The 21,085-nt window shown below is 42.0% G+C and overlaps 1 protein-coding gene across 10 annotated transcripts in view; it reads left to right on the forward strand.

Moving 5' to 3' along the window:
- Positions 1-21,085, forward strand: part of LOC130385356 (NACHT, LRR and PYD domains-containing protein 12-like) — a 167,379-nt gene that overhangs the window by 134,295 nt on the left and 11,999 nt on the right. For 4 of the 10 annotated variants that reach the window (XM_056593832.1, XM_056593836.1, XM_056593833.1 and 1 more), the window contains exons 7-12: positions 4,137-5,964; positions 9,823-9,996; positions 11,079-11,252; positions 12,380-12,553; positions 13,683-13,856; positions 14,322-14,495. In XM_056593832.1, the coding sequence (XP_056449807.1) occupies positions 4,137-5,964; positions 9,823-9,996; positions 11,079-11,252; positions 12,380-12,553; positions 13,683-13,856; positions 14,322-14,495 (2,698 nt within the window). The remainder of the gene's footprint in view (positions 1-4,136; positions 5,965-9,822; positions 9,997-11,078; positions 11,253-12,379; positions 12,554-13,682; positions 13,857-14,321; positions 14,496-21,085) is intronic. The other 6 variants (XM_056593827.1, XM_056593831.1, XM_056593829.1 and 3 more) reach the window with 3 other exon arrangements.

Below are 21,085 nucleotides of genomic sequence, written 5' to 3' on the forward strand. Positions count from 1 at the left end.
GCTAATTTCTAGATTGTACATCATTAAACTTCGGCTGTTAAGAACATAAACCTTGGATAATAAGTGTTTCTAAGAATTGGTTGCCTAATTTCCTAGGAAGTACACAATATCGGAGTTATTACCAACCTAAAACAGTTACAACTACACGCTACTTAGTTGAGTTGATGGGTAATAGTGGAGGTTTTACTTAGTACTTCAGCTGTAATTCCTCTGTATTTACCTTCTTATTACCAGTGGTAATTACGCAGTAATACACTATAATTTACTGGATAATTCCTCTGTATTTACCTTCTTATTACCAGTGGTAATTACCCAGTAATACACTATGATTTACCATGTATTTGCCGGGTAACTACCTCTGTATTTACCTTCTTATTACCAGTGGTAATTACTCAGTAATACACTATGATTTACCATGTATGTACCGGGTAAATACCTAGTAATTAGGGGACTGTAAAAGGAAGGGTTACCGGTTCTTGAACATTCATAAATGCGATTAAACAATTAAATACAATACAAATATGAAGTTAGCAACGCCAATACATGTTAATGGTAAAATAAGTGTTCTGTCTTGTCACGCTCAATGAAGGAGTGCAATGAACGAGCATGAAAGTTCGCGAATGTTCAAGAACCTTCCTACGTCATTTGACGCGATCGCCCATTTCCCGGCAACAGAAGATCACGTCGTCTGTTGCTATTCGATTAAACAATTAAATACAATACAAATATAAAGTAAAAACAAGTGTTATCTAGCGATCCGTTAACTGTATTATGTTATTTCGTCTTTTGGAAACATGAGCCGAATGTTTTTTGCAACCTGCCCGGCAACAGACGATCGCGTCGTCTGTTACCAGGCAGGTTGTCAAGATGTAAACAACAGATGACGTAGGCCGGTACAATTTTCGCCCCCGGTACAATTTTAACGTGACAGCGCCTCTTCAGGTGCTGGTGAATTGCCGTGCTGCTAGAATGGAAAGTCATCTCCATTTTGCAAAGACGACATATCACGGAATCGTTTCCTTTCACATTAAAGAATTCCCATACTTTAGAGGAACGAGTGCATGGCGCCTTGCACTTATGAAAGTCTGAGGAGCCACTCGCGTTGCAACTACGCTCCGGCGCCGACCATCTATTTTTATTTATTTTTTTTAATCGACGCGCATTTTCCGCGTCAACGTAATTTATGCGTCGACGTCATCGATTACGTTGACGCGTCGTCCCAGCCCTAACACACACACACACACACACACACACACACACACACACACACACACACACACACACACACACACGGTGCATTTCGCTGCTAAAACAACAAAAAACAGAAATATTCCCTCAAATATTATTACTTTTAAAACATTGGCCAAAATGGCCAATAATATCTTTTTTATTTGGGATGCTTCTAGGACATTTTGGGTGGATTTTGAACGGTATGTGGGCATCACGTTTTTTGCAGGACCTGGCAACCCTGCGCTGTTGCCCGAGGTGCTAAAATGCTCCGTAACAGATCTGGATCCACCCCCCCCCCCCTAAATAAATACTATGGCAGAATAAAGAATAAATTCATGCATTATCATTAAACTTGAACATTTGTTTTTACAGTATAGAGTAGTGGAGGGATGACGTATGTTGGCCAACCCGGAAGTGAGCGTCGCCCTGGGTTCCCTTGACAAAACGCCAAAGGGTTTTTCCATTGGATTTTGGATTATTGCAGGAAAATTAGCATCTTTGAAGCACCTCCTCAAAAACTGAAAATAAATAAATAGATAAATAAAAATAACCGTGCCCCAAAGAACGAAATGAAAACCAATGCATTCTGAATGGGAGTGTTTCTCCGATTTTTCCATGCTACACAGAATGAAATGTAAACCCATGCAAATAAAGACTTCCTGGTCATAATAATTTAAATATCACTAATCTCCTGAGTGTGTAGGGTGGTATTCGATTTTTTTCAACGGGGCTGCATCCAGTCACTTGACCGTCATGGTTGCTATGGTGGTTGCTATCGACCACCCCCTCTAATTCTTACATGGCTCTAAAAACCACGCGGCAAAGGAGCTGCCGTAAATTGTGTTGTTTTTGTCGTAAACTGGGGTCCGACGGTTAAAAAATAGACAGATATTCCGAGGTATCCTCAGAAGGCAGCTTGCATGTGTTTATTTTCTGCAGTTTAGACTTCTTCTATAACCTATTTTTTAAAGCAAAACACCAAGCTCATTGATTTAACGAGGCAGGGTTATTTGAAACAATTTATTAAATAAATATTTGTGAGAGGTCATTCCTTCTCCTCAGTTTTCTTCCTATTTATGTCTAGTGTACACCCCTACTGTCCAAAAGCATCTCCCCCTCCCCATATGGATTTGGAGAGTTGTTGCCACGTCCCAGTGGTGGATATATCATATATATGAAAGAGGGCATTCAATTATACTAAAATGATCAATTAGGAGGCCGAAGCCCTAAAGGAAATGATGCAATAGGTGACTGAGTCGAGAACATTTAAGTAAACTGTACCTTGGGGTCTCTTATATATCAAAGGGGTTTTCAAAGGACGCATACGCTTCAACCTGTGGCTCCAGCCCTACAGGAAATGACTCAGCAAGTGTTCCATCTCGTTGCACCTCACCCAGCGGCTCGCTTGAAAGATTTTGGGCTGAAGTTCTTCCCAGACCTACACTCTTGCCATCCAACATGCGTATCCGAGAGTCAGGCCTCTCTTTAATAATGACAAAAAGTTATGAGAGAAATACTGTTAGCAACATACACCTTGTATAACGACAATTGTAACTCGAATTAATAGGTGTTTCTAAGAATTGGTTGCCTTATTTCCCAGGAAGTACACAATAATATCTGAGTTAATACCAACCTTAAACAGTTACAACTACACAGTACTTAGTTGAGTTGATGGGTAATAGTGGAGGTTGTGCTTAGTACTTTAGCTGTAATTCCTCTGTATTTACCTCCTTAATAACCATGGTAATTACCCAGTAATACACTTTGATTTACCATATATTTACTGGGTAATTCCTCTGTATTTATATTCTTATTACCAGTGGTAATTATCCAGTAATACACTGTGATTTACAATAGATTTACAGGGTAAATACCTAGTTAAAGGGGACTGTATAAGGAAGGGTTGCCGTTATATCAGCATAACAAGTCACTTGTTAGTCACTTGTTACTAGAAATTATTAGTTAAAGTTACTCACTACTTGTTCCAAAAAATAACTGAGTTAGTAACTGAATTACTCTATCATAAATGTAACTACTTACCAGGGAAAGTAACTATTTGCATTACTGTCAAAGAAGAAGTTGCTATTTGGATTTTCCCGAGGAGTTTCACAAGTCAGTTGAAATGAGTAGAACAGACAGGTACTTGTACATAACCTTAGATATTTATTGCACATCAACAGACAGAAAGAGGTTTGTCCTGCACTTCAAGTATTATCTTTGTAACAAAAGTAATCAGTTAAACAATATAACTCTACAGCTAATTAAATCAAATCAAAGTGTGTGTGTGTGTGTGTGTGTGTGTGTGTGTGTGTGTGTGTGTGTGTGTGTGTGTGTGTGTGTGTGTGTGTGTGTGTGTGTGTGTCTCACACGTGTGTCCTAGCTTGTGTAGAAAAACACTGGCTCCGATTTGCTACCATGAAACATTACTTTGCCTTAGCCAAAAATAATCGCTTATCTCGTTGTTAATCCACACAGGCTTCTCACTAGCAGTTTGTGTATGGAGCCAGGGGTGCGTTCGGATTACGCAGTTTATTCAATCAATTCATAGTAACGCACTGCATTTTTCGTACAGTAATGGTAACGGCGTTGTAAAGACAGAAACAGTAATTAGTTAGATTACCTGTTGCTGAAAAAATAACGGCGTTACCTAACGCTGTTCTTTTAAAGAGTGTTATTACAAAAACTGCACTTCTATCATTAGACCAATCATATTGCTGTAAAAATATCGAAATAGTCCTGAATATTTTGAATCTGTAACATGCAGTCCTTGTCAATACCAGCTTCTCTGACCACAAGTAATGAAGCCACTAAATATCAGAAAGTTCATAATTTAATAGGAAATAATGACCTGGTTCAACTGATGTCACCTTCCACTAGCTGATGTCTTCTGTTGTTTCCTCTTTTAGGATCTGATGCTGTCGCTTGCCAACAAAAAATCAAGTCTAATTTGAGGGAGAAGTTCAGGTGTGTGTTTGAGGGAATCGCTAAAGCAGGACAGCGAACCGATCTGAATGACTTCTACACAGAGCTCTTCATCACAGAGAGAGGCAGTGGAGAGGTCAACAAGGAACATGAGGTCAGACTGATTGAAAAACCTTCCAGGAAACCAGCCAAGGAGGAAACACCAATCGGATGTGAGGACATCTTTAAACCCTTAAATGGACAAGATCAAATCAGGACAATAATGACAACTGGAGTGGCCGGCATTGGTAAAACTGTCTTAACACACAAGTTCACTCTGGACTGGGCTGAAGGCAAAACCAATCACGACATACACTTCACATTTCTCCTCACTTTCAGAGAGCTGAATTTACTGAATGGGAAAGAGTTTAGCTTGGTGGAACTGCTTCATCACTTCTTTATTGAGACCAAAGAAGCAGGAATCTGCAGATTCCACCGGTTCCAAGTTGTCTTCATCTTGGATGGTCTGGATGAGTGTCGACTTCCTCTGGACTTCCAGAACGACCCGATCTGGACTGATGTCACAGAGCCGACCTCGGTGGAAGTGCTATTGACAAACCTCATCAGGGGCGACCTGCTTCCCTCCGCTCGCATCTGGATAACCACACGCCCTGCGGCAGCCAATCAGATCCCTGCTGAGTGTGTTGACCAGGTGACAGAGGTGAGAGGGTTCACCGACCCACAGAAGGAGGACTACTTCAGGAAGAGATTCAGAGAGGAGACGCTGGCCAGCACAATCATCTCCCACGTCAGGAAATCACGAAGCCTCTACATCATGTGTCACATCCCAGTCTTCTGTTGGATCACTGCAACAGTTCTGGAGGACCTTTTCAAAACATCCCAGAATAGAGAAGAGATGCCCAAGACCGTGACTCAGATGTACAGCCACTTCCTGAGGGTTCAGTCCATACAGGGGGACAGGAAGTACCATGGGAGATCTGAAAAGGATCCACACTGGAGTTCAGAGAGCAGGGAGATCATTGTTTCTCTGGGAAAACTGGCTTTTAACCAGCTGAAGAAAGGCAACCTGATCTTCTACGAGGCAGACCTGGCAGAGTGTGAAATCAATATCAGAGCAGCCTCAGTGTACTCAGGAGTGTTCACACAGATCTTTAAAGAGGAGTGTGGGCTGTACCAGGACAAGGTGTTCTGCTTTGTCCATCTGAGCATCCAGGAGTATCTTGCTGCCCTTTATGTCTTCGGGTCCTTTATAAACACTGGGGTCAATCTGCTCACAGAAGAACAGCCAACCTCCGGTAAAAATAAACACCTCCTCTTCTACCAGAGTGCTGTGGACAAGGCCTTACAGAGTGAGAACGGACACCTGGATTTGTTCCTCCGCTTCCTCTTGGGCCTCTCTCTGGAGACCAATCAGATTGTCCTACGAGGTCTGCTGGGACAGACAGGGAGTAGATCACTGATCACTCAGATTAAACAACATCTGCTGGAACAGACAGGAAGGGGCTCACAAACCAAAACAGTGTCTTACATCAAGATGAAGATCGATGGAGATCTCTCTCCAGAGAGAAGCATCAATCTGTTCCACTGTCTGAATGAGCTGAATGACCGTTCTCTAGTGGAGGAGATCCAACAGTCCCTGACATCAGGAAGTCTCTTCAAAACACGTGTCTCTCCTGCTCAGTGGTCAGCTCTGGTCTTCATTTTACTGTCATCAGAAGTGGAGCTGGACGTGTTTGACCTGAAGAAATACTCAGCTTCAGAGGAGGGTCTTCTGCGGCTGCTGCCAGTTATCAAAGCCTCCAAAAGATCCCTGTAGGTTCACTCATAATGTATGACAATACACACAATTGTCAACAAAACACAATATACCCGATAGTAGAATATCTTACTACTATAATAGCAGGCCCTTCACCAGTTATTCAAGTTACTCATGTGCGCATGTGCCAAGCAGCTTGCAGCTCGCACACACAATCTGCAAGGGCGAATGCATACATACAGCACGCACATACACACCGCATACACACACCGCACACCATGCACATGCGCACAAACATACCTGGAAATGCACACACACACACATACATGCTCGCGCCCACACCGCACGTCAAGACGAAGGCAGCGACACATACAGGGAAGCGCCACACGCACACATACACGCACGCGCACACACCGCCTGTCAAGACAATCGCAGCGACACATACACGGATGAGCTAACACACACTCACACACGCACGCGCACACACTGCTCGTCAAGACGAATGCAGCGATACATACAGGGAAGCGCACACACGCACATGTACACGCACGCGCACACACCGCCTGTCAAGACAATCGCAGCGACACACACACGCCCATGCACACACACACCATACGTCAAAAGCAACAACACACTCGCCGAGCTAAGACATTATGTTTTCAAACATAACGGCTCCCCCATCGACACACGCGCTAGTAAGAACACATATGCACGCGCACACACCGCAGCAACACTTAAGGTGCGGCCACACCAGACGCGTATCTCGCGTACTTCGCGTATGAAATCGCCATTTTTTCCATAGGGAACCATTGGTTTACGCGCGTATTACGCGTTTCACGCGTATAAGCAACATTTTACGCGCGTATCGCGCGTATGAGGCGCGTATATTTACGCGCTATACGCGCGTATATCGCGTATATCGCGTACATTTCAAGAGTTGAAAAAATTTAACTTTTTACGCTCATACGCATGACGATTAGCCGTGTTGCCCAATCAGCGTTGAGCTTGACCCGACGTCACTGGCAGAGAGTAGTGAGCTTGGACAGAAGCATACGGCCGACATCTTTCTTTATTCTGTGTGGAAATAGTAACATAGTTACGCCATTAAATGCTTTTATGGAAACATTTCTAGCGAGAAATGTGCATTTTACTTTCATAATGTTCGCTCGGTGAATGTGAAGGATGTTTGGTTTGATAGTTATGACGAAGAGGGAACGCTCCGTTCACTTGCATGGACAGAGTCTCTGGTTACTAAGCAACCTCAACGTCTTGGCGGACTATATATCTGCTGATCAACACTACGAATGCTGGAAACACACCAGACACACCATGTGAAGTTATTTAACCCGATTATTGTTATTTATATCCGAGATTATTTAATCTAACCCGATCTAAACTCTATCACCCAAGCACGGCGGCGTTTGGGTTTCCTACCTCGGACTCCAGCGCAGCCACGGCCGACAACTATCTTTATTCTGGGTGGAAATAGTAACATAGTTACGCCATTAAATACGTTTATGGAAACATTTTTAGCGAGAAATGTGCATTTTACTTTCGTAATGTTCGCTCTGTGAATGTGAAGGATGTTTGGTTTGATAGTTATGACGAAGAGGGAACGCTCCATTCACTTGCATGGACATGGACTCATCTAGGCGAGTGACGTAGGCGCGTATGGCGCGTATGCGACCATCTTTTACACAAAATGGTCAAGCAACATTTTACGCGCGTATCTCGCGTAAAAATTACGCGAGATACGCGTCTGGTGTGGCCGCACCTTTAAACGTAACGCCCTTAAACGTAACGGCTCCGCCATCGAAACACACGCAGGTTGTGCTGTAATCCATTTGGATGGTACTCCGGTACGTAGAAGTTTAAAATCGCAAATCTCGCAGCTTTCTTGCGGCATTTCGCTAGGTACGCCCCCTTTTGTTCGTAGTATCTCGTCGCTTTGAAATTAGAGCGAGTTCAGTGAGGCAGAACGTACTACTCGTCAACAAAAATGGCTGCGCCCATAAAGACATTTATTTTCTTTGTATTTGTATCACAATGGTAATTTTAATGTCGCTTTTAAATGCTTGTACACACTTGATTACATTACTTTATGCTGCTCACCAATTCATGCATTGTACGGTCTTGCTGTGCATGCAATACAATGCAAAGCTGTGTTGTTTGATTTCAAAATGGCTAAATAAATAGGCTAATGTAGCTAACAATAACAATGCCTAGCCAATGAGAAACTGGAAATATACTACGACCAAGAGGGGAGGTGCCTCCGCAAATTCTGCAAGAAAGCTGGGAGATTTGCAACTTACAACTTGCACGTACCAGCGTACCATCCAAATGGATTACATGATTAGAACAAACACGCACGCGCACACACCGCGGAGACACTCGCCCAGGTATGGCATTATGTTACTGCTATTAAGAGTCATTTGTGGTGAACAAATGTTTTACGTCGTAAAGTCATAGGCAAATTGTTATTATATTATGCGCTCAGAAATATCTTACATTATCGACTGGGGTTTGCCCATTATTCCTATGGGTTAAATTACAACTAGAGGTTGAGCGCGCCCAGCACACGCGCAAAACGTCTAGTATAAGTTATAACTAACAAAACATATCTTTAGGTTCACTAATAACATGTATTGCAACAAACGCACTAACCCACTTTTCTAATAAAGATGAAGACAATAACTTAATTCTGTGAAAAGTAAAAGTTACACAGATTATTAAATTAACATTTAAGGATCTAAGGTAGTTCAATTATTTAAACATCTTATTACAGCTTTTAACACGTTGTAGCAACCAATAGCGAAATAACGGCCAAAAACGTAATAACTGCCAATAGCGTAATCATTTAAATTTAATAAAGCCAATAACATAATAACTTAATAATGTAATAAAGTTGTTGAGCCAATAATGTAATAACTTTTTGCCTATAATTTAATAACTTATCACGTTATTGGCTGGCTATTACGTTATTGGCCTTGTATTTAAAAAAATCCTTTGAAAATGTAATAACTGAGCCAATAATGTAATATCTGAGGTATCACTTTATTTATTTTTCAGAGAGAAACTGTCACACTTAGCCTTATTATTGCATCTTGCATCACACACTTCATAATCTGACCTTACAGTTACCCCTCCACCCTCATAACCCCTCCAAAGGATCCCTTAAAGGAGCAAAGAGTGATTTTTGATTTATATGTAACTCTAATGGCGCATTTCCACCAAAGGGTGCGGTTCGGTTCAGTTCGCCTCTGTCCGGTAGTGAGGGGGGCGGTATAGCCCAGCTCAGTTCCGAGGTCGCGTTTCCACTGCCGACAGTACCCTTATGGTAGGCCGGATTTCGATCGCCGCGGGAGCTACGTAAACATCATAGCAGCCCGACTCAATGTAGCCTGTTCAATATAATCAATAAATGAAATAAAAACAATAAAAAATGCTCCATCAAACTCCCTCTGCACATCTTCCTCCACAAGAATGCGGAGGAACGTCTCCACCTCCTTGCTTGCCCATTTTAAAGTTTTGTGCTACATGTCCATTGTCCGGAATAATAACTTTTAACTTTTTTTTACGTCGCCTGGAAGTGATGATTCTGTCGACCAATCAACGGAGGGTGTGTGTAGCTCGAACTTGCCGGCACCCTTTCAGGCGTCTCAGTACCCCAACGGAGGAGTACTGTGAGACGAGTGAAAAACGAGTACGACTCAGTCCGGGTCACGCAAGCCGCACCTTTGCAACCGAACCGAACCACACCCTCCGGCATTAAAGTATTGGAAGTTATTACGTTATTGGCCTCTATAATGTTATTGTTATTGTTATTGTTGATACACTTGTCCTTCATTAAGTTTAAAGTAAAAGGTGTAGGTAATTTTATTTACAGTTCCTAACATATTTTGTTTATTGTGAAGGCTGAATGGCTGTCATCTGTCAGAGAGATGCTGTGAAGCTCTGGCCTCAGTTCTCAGCTCCAACTCCTCTAGTCTGAGAGAGCTGGACCTGAGTACTAATGATCTACAGGATTCAGGAGTGAAGCTGTTCTGTGCTGGACTGGGGAGTCCACACTGTACACTGGAAACTCTCAGGTCAGTTTTACCCAATGGTCAGACAGTTACACCACAAGTTCCACATCAGAGGAGAGATTTACCTCCAGAAAGGTTAACAGGTCTAAATAAATGAGTAGAATATGTCCTCTCAGGGCTCAAGACACATTTTCTACTGGTGCCAATTAGATTTCAATTTGGTGACACCCTTACAAATGTGGTCATAGCCCTTTATTAGACGTGAGAATTTCCTTGGTGAAATACCATCCATCTGTGTCCATTCATGTTAACAAATTCACTCACTTTTAATTTGTTGTTAATGTTTTGATTGCCTAGAGGGTCTTTTTCTGTTTTTACCACCAGCGCCTCGACATCTCTTTCCTCACCAACCAACTCTTTATCCTCCTCCTCAATCAAATTCCTACTAATAATAACCAGCTGCTGATTGTATAATATCCTCCAACAAGGATTTATCTTCTTCTGTGGGTCATCCAGAATTGTGCATTTCTTCACATGCTCTTGAATAGAGCTAGTGCTGCTGTGACTTTATTAATACTTTACACATAGTACAAACCAGTGTTTTAGTTTTCTGATCAAAGCAGAGTGTCCTAATGGGAACTTAAGTGGGTCATGTCTCCGAATAGAGCGATCACACCGGCGCTGCAATACAGCCGTGCTTTAACTCAGCACTTAACTAAACCTTGGCAGTCTGTGTGCATCGCTGCGGCATTACCTCTCAATTTATCAAACCAAGACCTAATCGCACTCTATTTGTGTTGCAATGAGAGTAAAAGGTGTATGTTGGATTTAGTTTTTTGATGATGGTATAAGGTGTGTGTAATATTACATTCCTATTCTAATCAGAACCATGTAGTCAGACAGGAGGGTGGACTTTAGAGTTGTTTAGTAAAGTTAAATAACGGATTCTTCTTAGAACTGGCTCTTTTAAGGGACATTTTCAGGAGTTAAGTTAAATCTTTAGTTATCTGACCTCTAAGTGAGTCCTACGTTTATGATCTACTGTATTGACATTTAGTTAAACAAATAAAACATGTCTTATGACAAATTGCCAAATAAGAAATAATCATAGTTCCTAACATGTTGTGTTTATTGTTTTTGTGAAGGCTTGATGGCTGTCATCTGTCAGAGAGATGCTGTGAAGCTCTGGCCTCAGTTCTCAGCTCCAACTCCTCTAGTCTGAGAGAGCTGGATCTGAGTACCAATGATCTGCAGGATTCAGGAGTGAGGCTGCTCTCTGCTGGACTGGGGAGTCCCCACTGTACACTGGAAACTCTCAGGTCAGTTTTACTCAATATCTCAAACAGTTACACCACAACTTCTACATCGGAGGACATTGAACAGATTTACCTACAGAATGTTAACAGGTCTAAATAAATGAGTAGAATATGTCCTCTCAGGGCTCAAGACACATTTTCTACTGGTGCCAATTACTTTTTAATTGGTGGCACCCTAACAAATGTGGTCGCAGCCCTTTATTAGACGTGAGAATGTCCTTGGTCATGTAACATCCATCTGTGTCCATTCATTTGAACAGATTCACTCAATTTTAATGAGTTGTTAATGTTTTGATAGCATAGGGGGTCTTTTTCTGTTTTTACCGCCAGCGCCTTGATATTTCTTTCCTCCCCAACAAACTCTTCATCCTCCTCCTCCTCCTCCTCCTCCTCCTCCTCCTCCTCCTACTCCTCCTCAATCACATACCTACTAATAATAACCAGCTGCTGATTGGATAATATACTCCAATAAGGATTTATCTTCTCTGAGTAATCCAGAATGGTGCATTCCTTCACATGCTCTTAAAAAGCGCAAGTGCTGCTGTGACATTTCATTGAAACTTTGCACAAATTACAAACCAGTGTTTTCGCTTTCTGATCAAAGCAGAGTGTCTTCATAGGAACTCAAGTGGGTCCTGTATCCTAATAGAGCGATCACACCAGCGCCCCAATACAGCCGCACTTTAACTCAGCACTGAACTAAACCTTGGCAGTCTGCACGCATCGCAGTGCCATTACTTCTCATCTTATCAAACACAAGACCTCCATCTCACTCTATTTGTGTTGCCATGAGAGTAAAAGGTGTACGTTGTATTCCGTTTGTTAATGATGGTATAAGGTGTATGTTTTATTACATTCCTGTTCTACTCAGAACCATGTAGTCAGACAGCAGGTGGACTTTAGAGTTGTTTAATAAAGTTAAATAATGGATTCTTCTTAGAACTGGTTCTTTTTAGGGACATTTTAAGGAGTTATTTTAAATCTTTAGTTCTCTGACCTCTAAGTAAGTCATATTTTAAAGATCTACTGTATTGACATTTAGTTAAACTAATAAAACATGTCTTATGACAAATTTAAAAACAAAAAATAATCGCAGTTCCTAACATGTTGTGTTTGCTGTTTGTGTGAAGGCTGAATTGCTGTAATCTGTCAGAGAGATGCTGTGAAGCTCTGGCCTCAGTTCTCAGCTCCAACTCCTCTAGTCTGAGAGAGCTGGACCTGAGTACCAATGATCTGCAGGCTTCAGGAGTGAAGCTGCTCTCTGCTGGAATGGGGAGTCCACACTGTACACTGGAAACTCTCAGGTCAGTTTCACTCAATATCTCAAACAGTTACACCAGACGTTCTACATCAGAGGACATTGGACAGATTTACCTCCAGAAAGTTAACAGGTCTAAATAAATACGTAGAATATGTCCTCTAAGGGCTCGAGACACATTTTCTGCTGGTGCCAATTACTTTTTAATTTGGTGGCACCCTAAAAAAGGTGGTCACAGCTCTTTATTAGACGTGGGAATGTCATTGGTCAAGTACCATCCATCTCTGTCCATTAATGTGAACAGATACACTCACTTTTAATAAGTTGTTAATGTTTTGATTACATAGGGGGTACTTTTCTGTTTTAACCGCCAGCGCCTCGACATCTCTTTCCTCACCAACCAAGTCTTCATCCTTTTCCTCCTACTCCTACTACTCCTCCTCCTCCTCCTCCTCCTCCTCCTCCTCCTCCTCCTCGTCAATCAAATACCTACTGAAAACCAGCTGTTGATTAGATAATATACTCTAATAAGGATTCCCTGGGTCATCCCTAATAGTGCCTTTCTTCACATGCTCTTCAATAACGCTAGTGCTGCTGTGACATTTCATTGAAACTTTGCATAAAGTGTTTTAGTTTTCTGATCAAAGCAGAGTGTCTTCATGGGAACTTAAGTGGGTCGTGTCTCCTAATAGAGCAATCACACCGTGGCCGCAATACAGCCGTGCTTTAACTCAGCACTGAACTAGACCTTGGCAGTCTACGTGCATCGCAGCGCCATTACCACTCATCTTATCAAACACAAGACCTCCATCTCACCCTAGTTGTGTTGCCATGAGAAGAAAAAGGTGTATGTCGGATTCAGTTGGTTAATGATGGTACAAGGTGTATGTTTTATTACATTACTATTCTACTCAGAACTATGTAGTCAGACAGTAGGGTGGACTTTAGAATTCTTTAGAAAAGTTAAATAACAGATTCTTCTTAGAACTGGCTCTTTTTAGGGACATTTTAAGGAGTTATATAAAATCTTTAGTTATCTGACCTCTAAGTAAGTCATATTTTAAAGATCGACTGTATTGAAATTTAGGTAAACTAATAAACCATTTCTTATGACAAATTTCAATAAAAAAATGAATCACAGTTCCTAAAATGTTATGTTTGCTGTTTATTTTAAGGCTGAATCGCTGTAATCTGTCAGAGAGATGCTGTGAAGCTCTGGCCTCAGTTCTCAGCTCCAACTCCTCTAGTCTGAGAGAGTTGGACCTGAGTACCGATGATTTGGAGGATTCAGGAGTGAAGCTACTCTCTGCTGGACTGGGGAGTCCACACTATACACTGGAAACTCTCAGGTCAGTTTTACTCAATATCTCAAACGGTTACACCACAAGTTCTACATCAGAGGACATTGACCAGATTTACCTCAAGGAAATGAACTGGTCTAAATAAATAATTTGCATATGTCCTCTCAGGGCTCAAGACACGTCTTCTACTGGTGCCAATTACTTTTTAATTCGATGGCACCCTAACAATTGTGGTCGAAGACCTTTATTAGACGTGAGAATGTTCTTGCTCACGAACCATCCATCTGTGTCCATCTGTGTCTATTCATGTGAACAGATTCATATCAGATTCTTCTTAGAACTTGGCATTTTATGGACATTTTCAGGAGCTTTAGTTATTTGACCTCTAAATAAGTCATATTTTGAAAATCTGCTTTACACACATTAAGTCAAATAATAAAACATATCTACTAACAAATTACAAATAGAACATTACACACAGTTCCTAACATGTTATTTTTATTGCGTGTGGAGACTGCATCGCTGTCAGCTGTCAGAGAGAAGCTGTGAAGCTCTGGCCTCTCTTCTTAGCTCCAACTCCGCTAGTCTGAGAGAGCTGGACCTGAGTACCAATGATCTGCAGGATTCAGGAGTGAAGCTGCTCTCTGCTGGACTGGGGAGTCCACACTGTAGACTGGAAACTCTCAGGTCAGTTTTACTCAATGGTGAAAGAGTTCCACATCAGAGGAAGTTAACAGTCCTAAGTTAAGTAAAATATGTCCTCTCAGTCTCAAGACATTTTCTACTGGTGCCGCTAAAATTTTTATTTTGTGGCACCCTAACAAATGTGGTCGCACCCCTTTATTAAACGTGAGGATGGACACAGATGGATGGTTCGTGACCAAGGACATTCTCACGTCTAATAAAGGTCTTCGACCTCAATCGAATGATAACCAGCTGCTGTTTGAAGAATGGCACACGTTGTACCATTCTTCCTCCATTATCTCGATCCCAAGCTCTCTAACAGTGACATGTGAGCCTTCTCCCATACTTGAAATGCAAAATCATGATCTGATTTCGAGCTTCCTAATGTGTGCTGTGGTTCACTTTTCTTTTATATTATATTCAACCCATGTTTCCCATCTCGATTCTAACTTCCGCTCCTGGACCCTCAACATGTACGTGAATCTTTCCATGTCGTATATTTCATCCACTACACCGAGCCATTACTTCTTTGTTGGTGGATCGGCTTTGTACCATGCTCTCGTTATAGTTTTCTTGCTGGCTGCCAGCAGAGCTTTTATCAGATACTTGAGTTTTCGCACGTGCATTGCACGTGCTCAACCTCTAGTTGTAATTAAACCCATCGCAATGATGTTGAAATCCCAGTCGATAATGCCTCAAATTTTTGAGCACATAATATAATCACATTTAGCCTATAATTTTACAACGTATAACATTCGTTCACCACAAATGACTCTTAAAAGCAGTGCCAACATTTATATATTTTTTAACCATGAGCGAACAAAAGGCAACAGGCTGATCATCATTTAGGGGGCCACTCAATGACATGCAGAAGCGTCATCAACACGCCCACTGAAGTGGTGTGAGAAATGCAGACTTTCTAACCCATTCACGTATAAGGTAATTTACATTTCCTACGGAGAAAATACTACCTGGGGTATTATTATTCAGGAGATTTTCAGGGTACAAATGTCAGGATATGTTGCTCACACATACGGCCCATCAGGAGAATATCAGGACTTCCACGTTTGTCTGAAAGCAGCTAGTGTGTGAGCATTTGATTACATTATGAAATTAGTCAATTGATGGATGGGAAAGTGGAAAGTGTAGTATACTATGCATGCAAATCAATTATTAAATAGCTTTTACTGTTAATCAGGGATAAAAATATGTGCATTCACATTTAAAAATGCAAGGCAACTACTGTTGGTTAGTTAAAAAATAATAATCATCATTGAGATTAAACATCTTTTCCAGTGTCCTGGCCAATACAGGCAGCAATAGCCTACAGTCACGCATAGCATAAACATAAGAAAAATAAAACAACTAAAACAGTCCGCAAGGGGGAGGAGTGTAAAGACATTTCGGGAGGCTCAAGGTGGAGGGTAATATTACATTTGAGCAACAAAGTGTTGCCGTGTGGTGGACTCTATAGACATAATTCCCCATAATGTGTTATTGACATGTTTTCGTTGGGACACTGGGACACTTTCCTTAAGATCACGTGACTTATGTGTTGATATGCCGGACTGTGCAATGTTTGAATCTAACGTTTTTTTATACGACAAAATGAACGAGAAATGTTCTCTTCCTTTCTTTTATCGCAATTTCTACAGTCTACAGACAGAACGTGTTACCTGGGAGAGTTTGTCGACGGTGGAGCCATTATGTATAAAAACATAATTTCTTACCTGGGCGAGTGTGTTGCTGTGTTGTGTGCGAGTATTTCTTACCTGGGCGAGTATGTCGCTTTTGGTGTGTGCGTGTGTGTTCTTACCTGGGCGGGTTTGTCGATGGCGGAGCAGTTATGTTTAAAAACATATTGGGCCCTATTTTAACGGTCTGAAACGCAAGTGGGAAGCGCAAAGCGCAAGTAGCTTTGTGGGCGGTTCTACGGCGCTATCGCTATTTTACAGGCGGATAAATGACACTTGCGTTGCGGCGCAAGTGTCAAAAGGGTTGGTCTGAAGCAGCCTAGTTACCCGTAGGTGTGGTTTGGGCGTAACGTCCAACAAACCAATGAGAGTGCCAGCTCCCATCCCCTTTAAGAGCCATGAGCGATTTGAATCGGACGAGTTGATATTTTGACAGCGCGTCTTCAGTCTCCGATGAGACAGATGCACATGCATTTCAAACTGCAAATGGATGAGTTTATTGCCAAATAATATGGCCTAATTCATACATGGAATAAGGGGTTTTCTTCCACAACTTCAGAAATACTGAGTCCTCAAATAAATTTCGGCAAAGAAAACGTATATGATATAACATATGATATGCGGCAACTGTGGTTCTATTTAATGATATACGCAATACATTATAAACATTGTTTCTTATGAGTATTGTATGCTATCCTAATATGCATGTGTCCATGCGGTAATAGACATTGCAATTGATTGTATTATGCGTTACGTGTTTAGTTTGCGTGTGTTTAAACAGAGCACACACGCGCGCCCGCATTCATTCATTCTTTTTAACACTCACTCGCGGTAAAACAATGTTTTTCACGATCAAATACTCATCAATCCTAAAAGTTATGGGCATGTAGGCCTACACGATGTCTCTGTCAAGAAAATATGTGTTTGCTGTACAGTGTTTGCAGATGCATTGATTTAAAAGTACAACTTATTACCGCTGCATCAGCTGTTCTTTACCAAATAATTTACCAAGAATGTGCTAGGTAGATGGGAGAAGCAAAGTGTATGCGCGAGGTGCACAAGCAATCCGTATGCATCGCATGCGCATGTATGCATGCACCCTTAAAATAGCATCTGAAAAACGCGCCACTGACTTTAAACCAGGTATTTCCTGGTCAGTAGGGCAATGGTATTCAGAAACGGCAAAATACCGTTTGCGCCAGAACACGCCTCCTCCTTCCGCCGAACCGCCCCTTGGGGCGCATGATCAATCCCTAATTTACCGGCGAGTGGCGGTGGTGGGAAAAGAACGCTCTGCGCCAGTTGTAAACTAGCAACGACACATGCGCCAGTGACTTGCCGGATGCAAGATAGGGCCCATTGTCTTACCTGGGCTAGTGTCGCTGCGATGTGTGTGCGTGCACGTTCTTACCTGCGTGTGTGTCGATGATGGAGTCATTATGTTTAAAAGCATAATGTCTTTACCTGTTCGAGTGTCACTGTGGTGTGTGCGCGTGCGTGTGTGTCATTACCTGCTCGTGTGTCGATGGCTGAGCCATTATGTATAATAACACAACATTGAGTGTGTCGCTGCCTTTGTCTTGACGTACGGTGTGGGCGCGTGCATGTGTGTGTGCATGAGTGTGTGTGCGCTTCCGTGAATGTGTCGCTGCCTTTATCTTTACGTGTGTAACGTGAGCGTTTGGCTGAACCCAAATGCACAGACTGGCGACGAGCGTGGAACAGTGTCAATAGTTTATTTGGATACAGGATCGGCAGGCAGGATAGTCAGACAGGCAGGGATCTGGAACCGGCAGAATAGTCAGACAGGCGGGGATCAGGAACCGGCAGAATAGTCAGACAGGCTGGGATCAGGAACCGGCAGAATAGTCAGACAGGCGGGGATCAGGAACCGGCAGAATAGTCAGACAGGCTGGGATCAGGAACCGGCAGAATAGTCAGACAGGCGGGGATCAGGGACCGGCAGAAGAGTCAGACAGGCAGGAATCAGGAACCGGGAGAATAGTCAGACAGGCGGGGATCAGGAACCGGCAGAAGAGTCGGACAGGCAGAGATCAGAGAGCAGGCAGGATCGGTGGTAGGTCAGGATTTGAATCGCGGGAAAGCACTGTGAAACACAAGAGATAATCTGGCAGGGAATGTTTGGGAGGAAAGGACTGATATAGGGGAAACACAGGTGAAGGTGGTTGGGTTAATTGGGAGTGATCAGGGTGGCAGGCAGGTGAATGAGAAAACCAGGGGCGGATCATGACAACGTGTGTGTGTGTGTTTCAATGTATATTCGTGCTTGTTTGCGATGTGTGTATGCGGTGTGTATGTGCGTGCTTGCGGTGTATGTATGCGTTTGCGCGTGCTGTGTTGATAGAGTCCTCATTGAAGCCACATTTTTCTAGGACTTTATACAGGTAGGTCCACCCTATACAATCAAATGCCTTTTCCGCGTCCAAACTCACTAAGACCACACTCTTTCCCCTCCTTTTAACTTCCTCCACTATGTGAATTGTCCTCCTTATATTGTCCTGTGCCTGCCTTCCTTTTATTTAACCTGTCTGGTCTTCATCTATAATATCGGGCATGAATGACTCAAATCTTTTTGAGATAATTGAAGAATAGACCTTATACTCAAAATGAAGCATGGATATCGAACGATAGCTACTGCACTGTTCTGTATCCCTGCCTTCTTTAGGTGTTATAGAAATAATAGCCTCTTTCCAGGATGGGGGAGTTTTGCCCTCAGTATCTAAATGATGCTAACATGAAGGGGTTAAGTTCCTGCCTAAATACTTTATAGAATTCCGATTGGGAATCCATCACTACCTGGTGATTTACTATTTCTCGTTCTACTAATTGCATTCCCCACCTCTTCCCCCGTAATATCTGAGTTGAAGAATTGATTCTGCCCTTCCCCTATCGATGGTAAGCCTAGCCCCTCTAGGAATGTCTTGATATTCTCTTCATCTGCTGCAGCAGGTTGTGTGTATAGTGTCCTATAATATCCCTCAAATGCTCCCTCTGTTTCCTCTGGCTCTTTGATTTAACTCATTTGTTTTCGGGTTCCTAATCTTATGAATAGTGCTTGATGTTTGTTGTACCCTAATCCTTCTGGCAAATAATGTATTTGCTTTTGGTCCCCCTTCATAGTACGCCTGCTTTACAAACCTCACTTTTTTCTCCACCTCTGTCAATTGTATCTTATCTTACTTCTAGTTTCTTTGACCTTCGCAAGTGCCTCCGGGTCATTTGTGTTTTTATGTTGTTTTTCAAACTCTTTTAGTTGCCCAGTTAAGTTTTGATACAGTTCCAGTTTAGTCCTTTTAAGGTGTGCAGTTCGTGCTTTGAGTTTCCCCCTTATTACTACCTTCAGAGCGTCACACTGAATTATAGGGTTTACTTCTCCATTGTAATTTTCTTCTCTATGTCTGGTCATATCTTCCTTTATTTTTTTCACTAAGTACTTATTATTCGGTATACGTCCAGACTGTGTTCTTTCTCCTACCAGATAGATTCACCGTCATATATACTGCACTATGGTCAGACAAGTCTGTAACACCTATCTCAACACCTGTATAGTTTGAGTGTTGAAGTGAATAGTGTGTGTATTCCATATCTAGTGTATGCCTATCTTGGTAGTCTGGCTGAACGGAGGCGCCTATTGCCTAGCGTCGGATTTCACCGCTACTCCTCCCCTTCCGGTTGCTGGCATTTCCCCCCAGCACTATTTTACATGGACAGCGCTGCTGCTTCCCGGGCTTAGCCCCGCCCTAGACGATTGTGATTGGTTTAAAGAAATAAAAACAGGCCCGCCCAGTTTCTCCACGGATAGACAGCTCGAGGTAGCGTGGTTCCAGACCATTCTACTTGCTGTAGTTTGGTCAGGCTTTGAGAGACTACTATCTCGGTAACCCTTCCTTTTACAGTCCCTTAATTACAAGGTATTTACCCGGTAAATATATAGTAACCCAATTATATTATTGGGTGATTACCACTGGTAATAATTAGGTAAATACATAGGAATTACAGCTGAAGTACAAAGAAAAACCTCCACTATTACCCACCAACTCAACTAAGTACTGTGTAGTTGTAACTGTTTTAGGTTGGTAATAACTCAGATATAATTGTGTACTTCCTAGGAAACTAGGCAGCCAATTCATTTTCATTTTATTTACCATAGAAACTATGGAATTTAATTTATTTAAGTTGATCAATTACAGCAATACTTACCTGGTAACAACCACCGCAGGAACAGCTTTCCTCTAGTGTCATGGTACATCTTCTTAAATACTGAGTATGAAGCCTTGTTTGTTTCCATTGTATTACCGTGTTCTTACTATATCCTTTGTAATAGATTATTCCAATGTCCATGCAGTAAAGTTGAACTTGTACCATATATGTTCTGCAACGTTATTAAGGAAAACATGACAATTTACCCAGTAAGTAAGCTGAAACTGTACTGTAAAAGGAAGCCTTGTTTGTTTCCATGGTATTACCAGGCTCTTACCATATAATTTGTAACTGGTTATTCCCTTTTCCATGCAATCAACACAAACTTGTAGCATATACGTTCTGCAACGTTACTAAGTAAAACATGACAATTTACCAAGTAAGTAAGCTGAAACTGTACTGCAAACGGAAGCCTCTCACTTGCGTTTCAGACCGTCAAAAGAGAGCCCCAAGTGTCCAACATCTAAATTCCAGAGCTCCCGGCCGAGAGCTTTGTGTACATTTTGCATGCATTATTTTAACCCTTGGCATAAATATACATTTGCCACAAGTGATCCTATAAGTCCGTCAGCTTATGCTTTTGTAAAGGATCCCCTCACTGCAGTGTTTCGAAAGGACCGTCAAGCCACGAAACAATAGGCTTCATTAAAAAGTTCTAAAGTTAAATCTGTGTTGGTT

Source organism: Gadus chalcogrammus, chromosome 7, assembly GCF_026213295.1.
Source record: "Gadus chalcogrammus isolate NIFS_2021 chromosome 7, NIFS_Gcha_1.0, whole genome shotgun sequence".
Lineage (NCBI taxonomy): Eukaryota > Metazoa > Chordata > Actinopteri > Gadiformes > Gadidae > Gadus > Gadus chalcogrammus.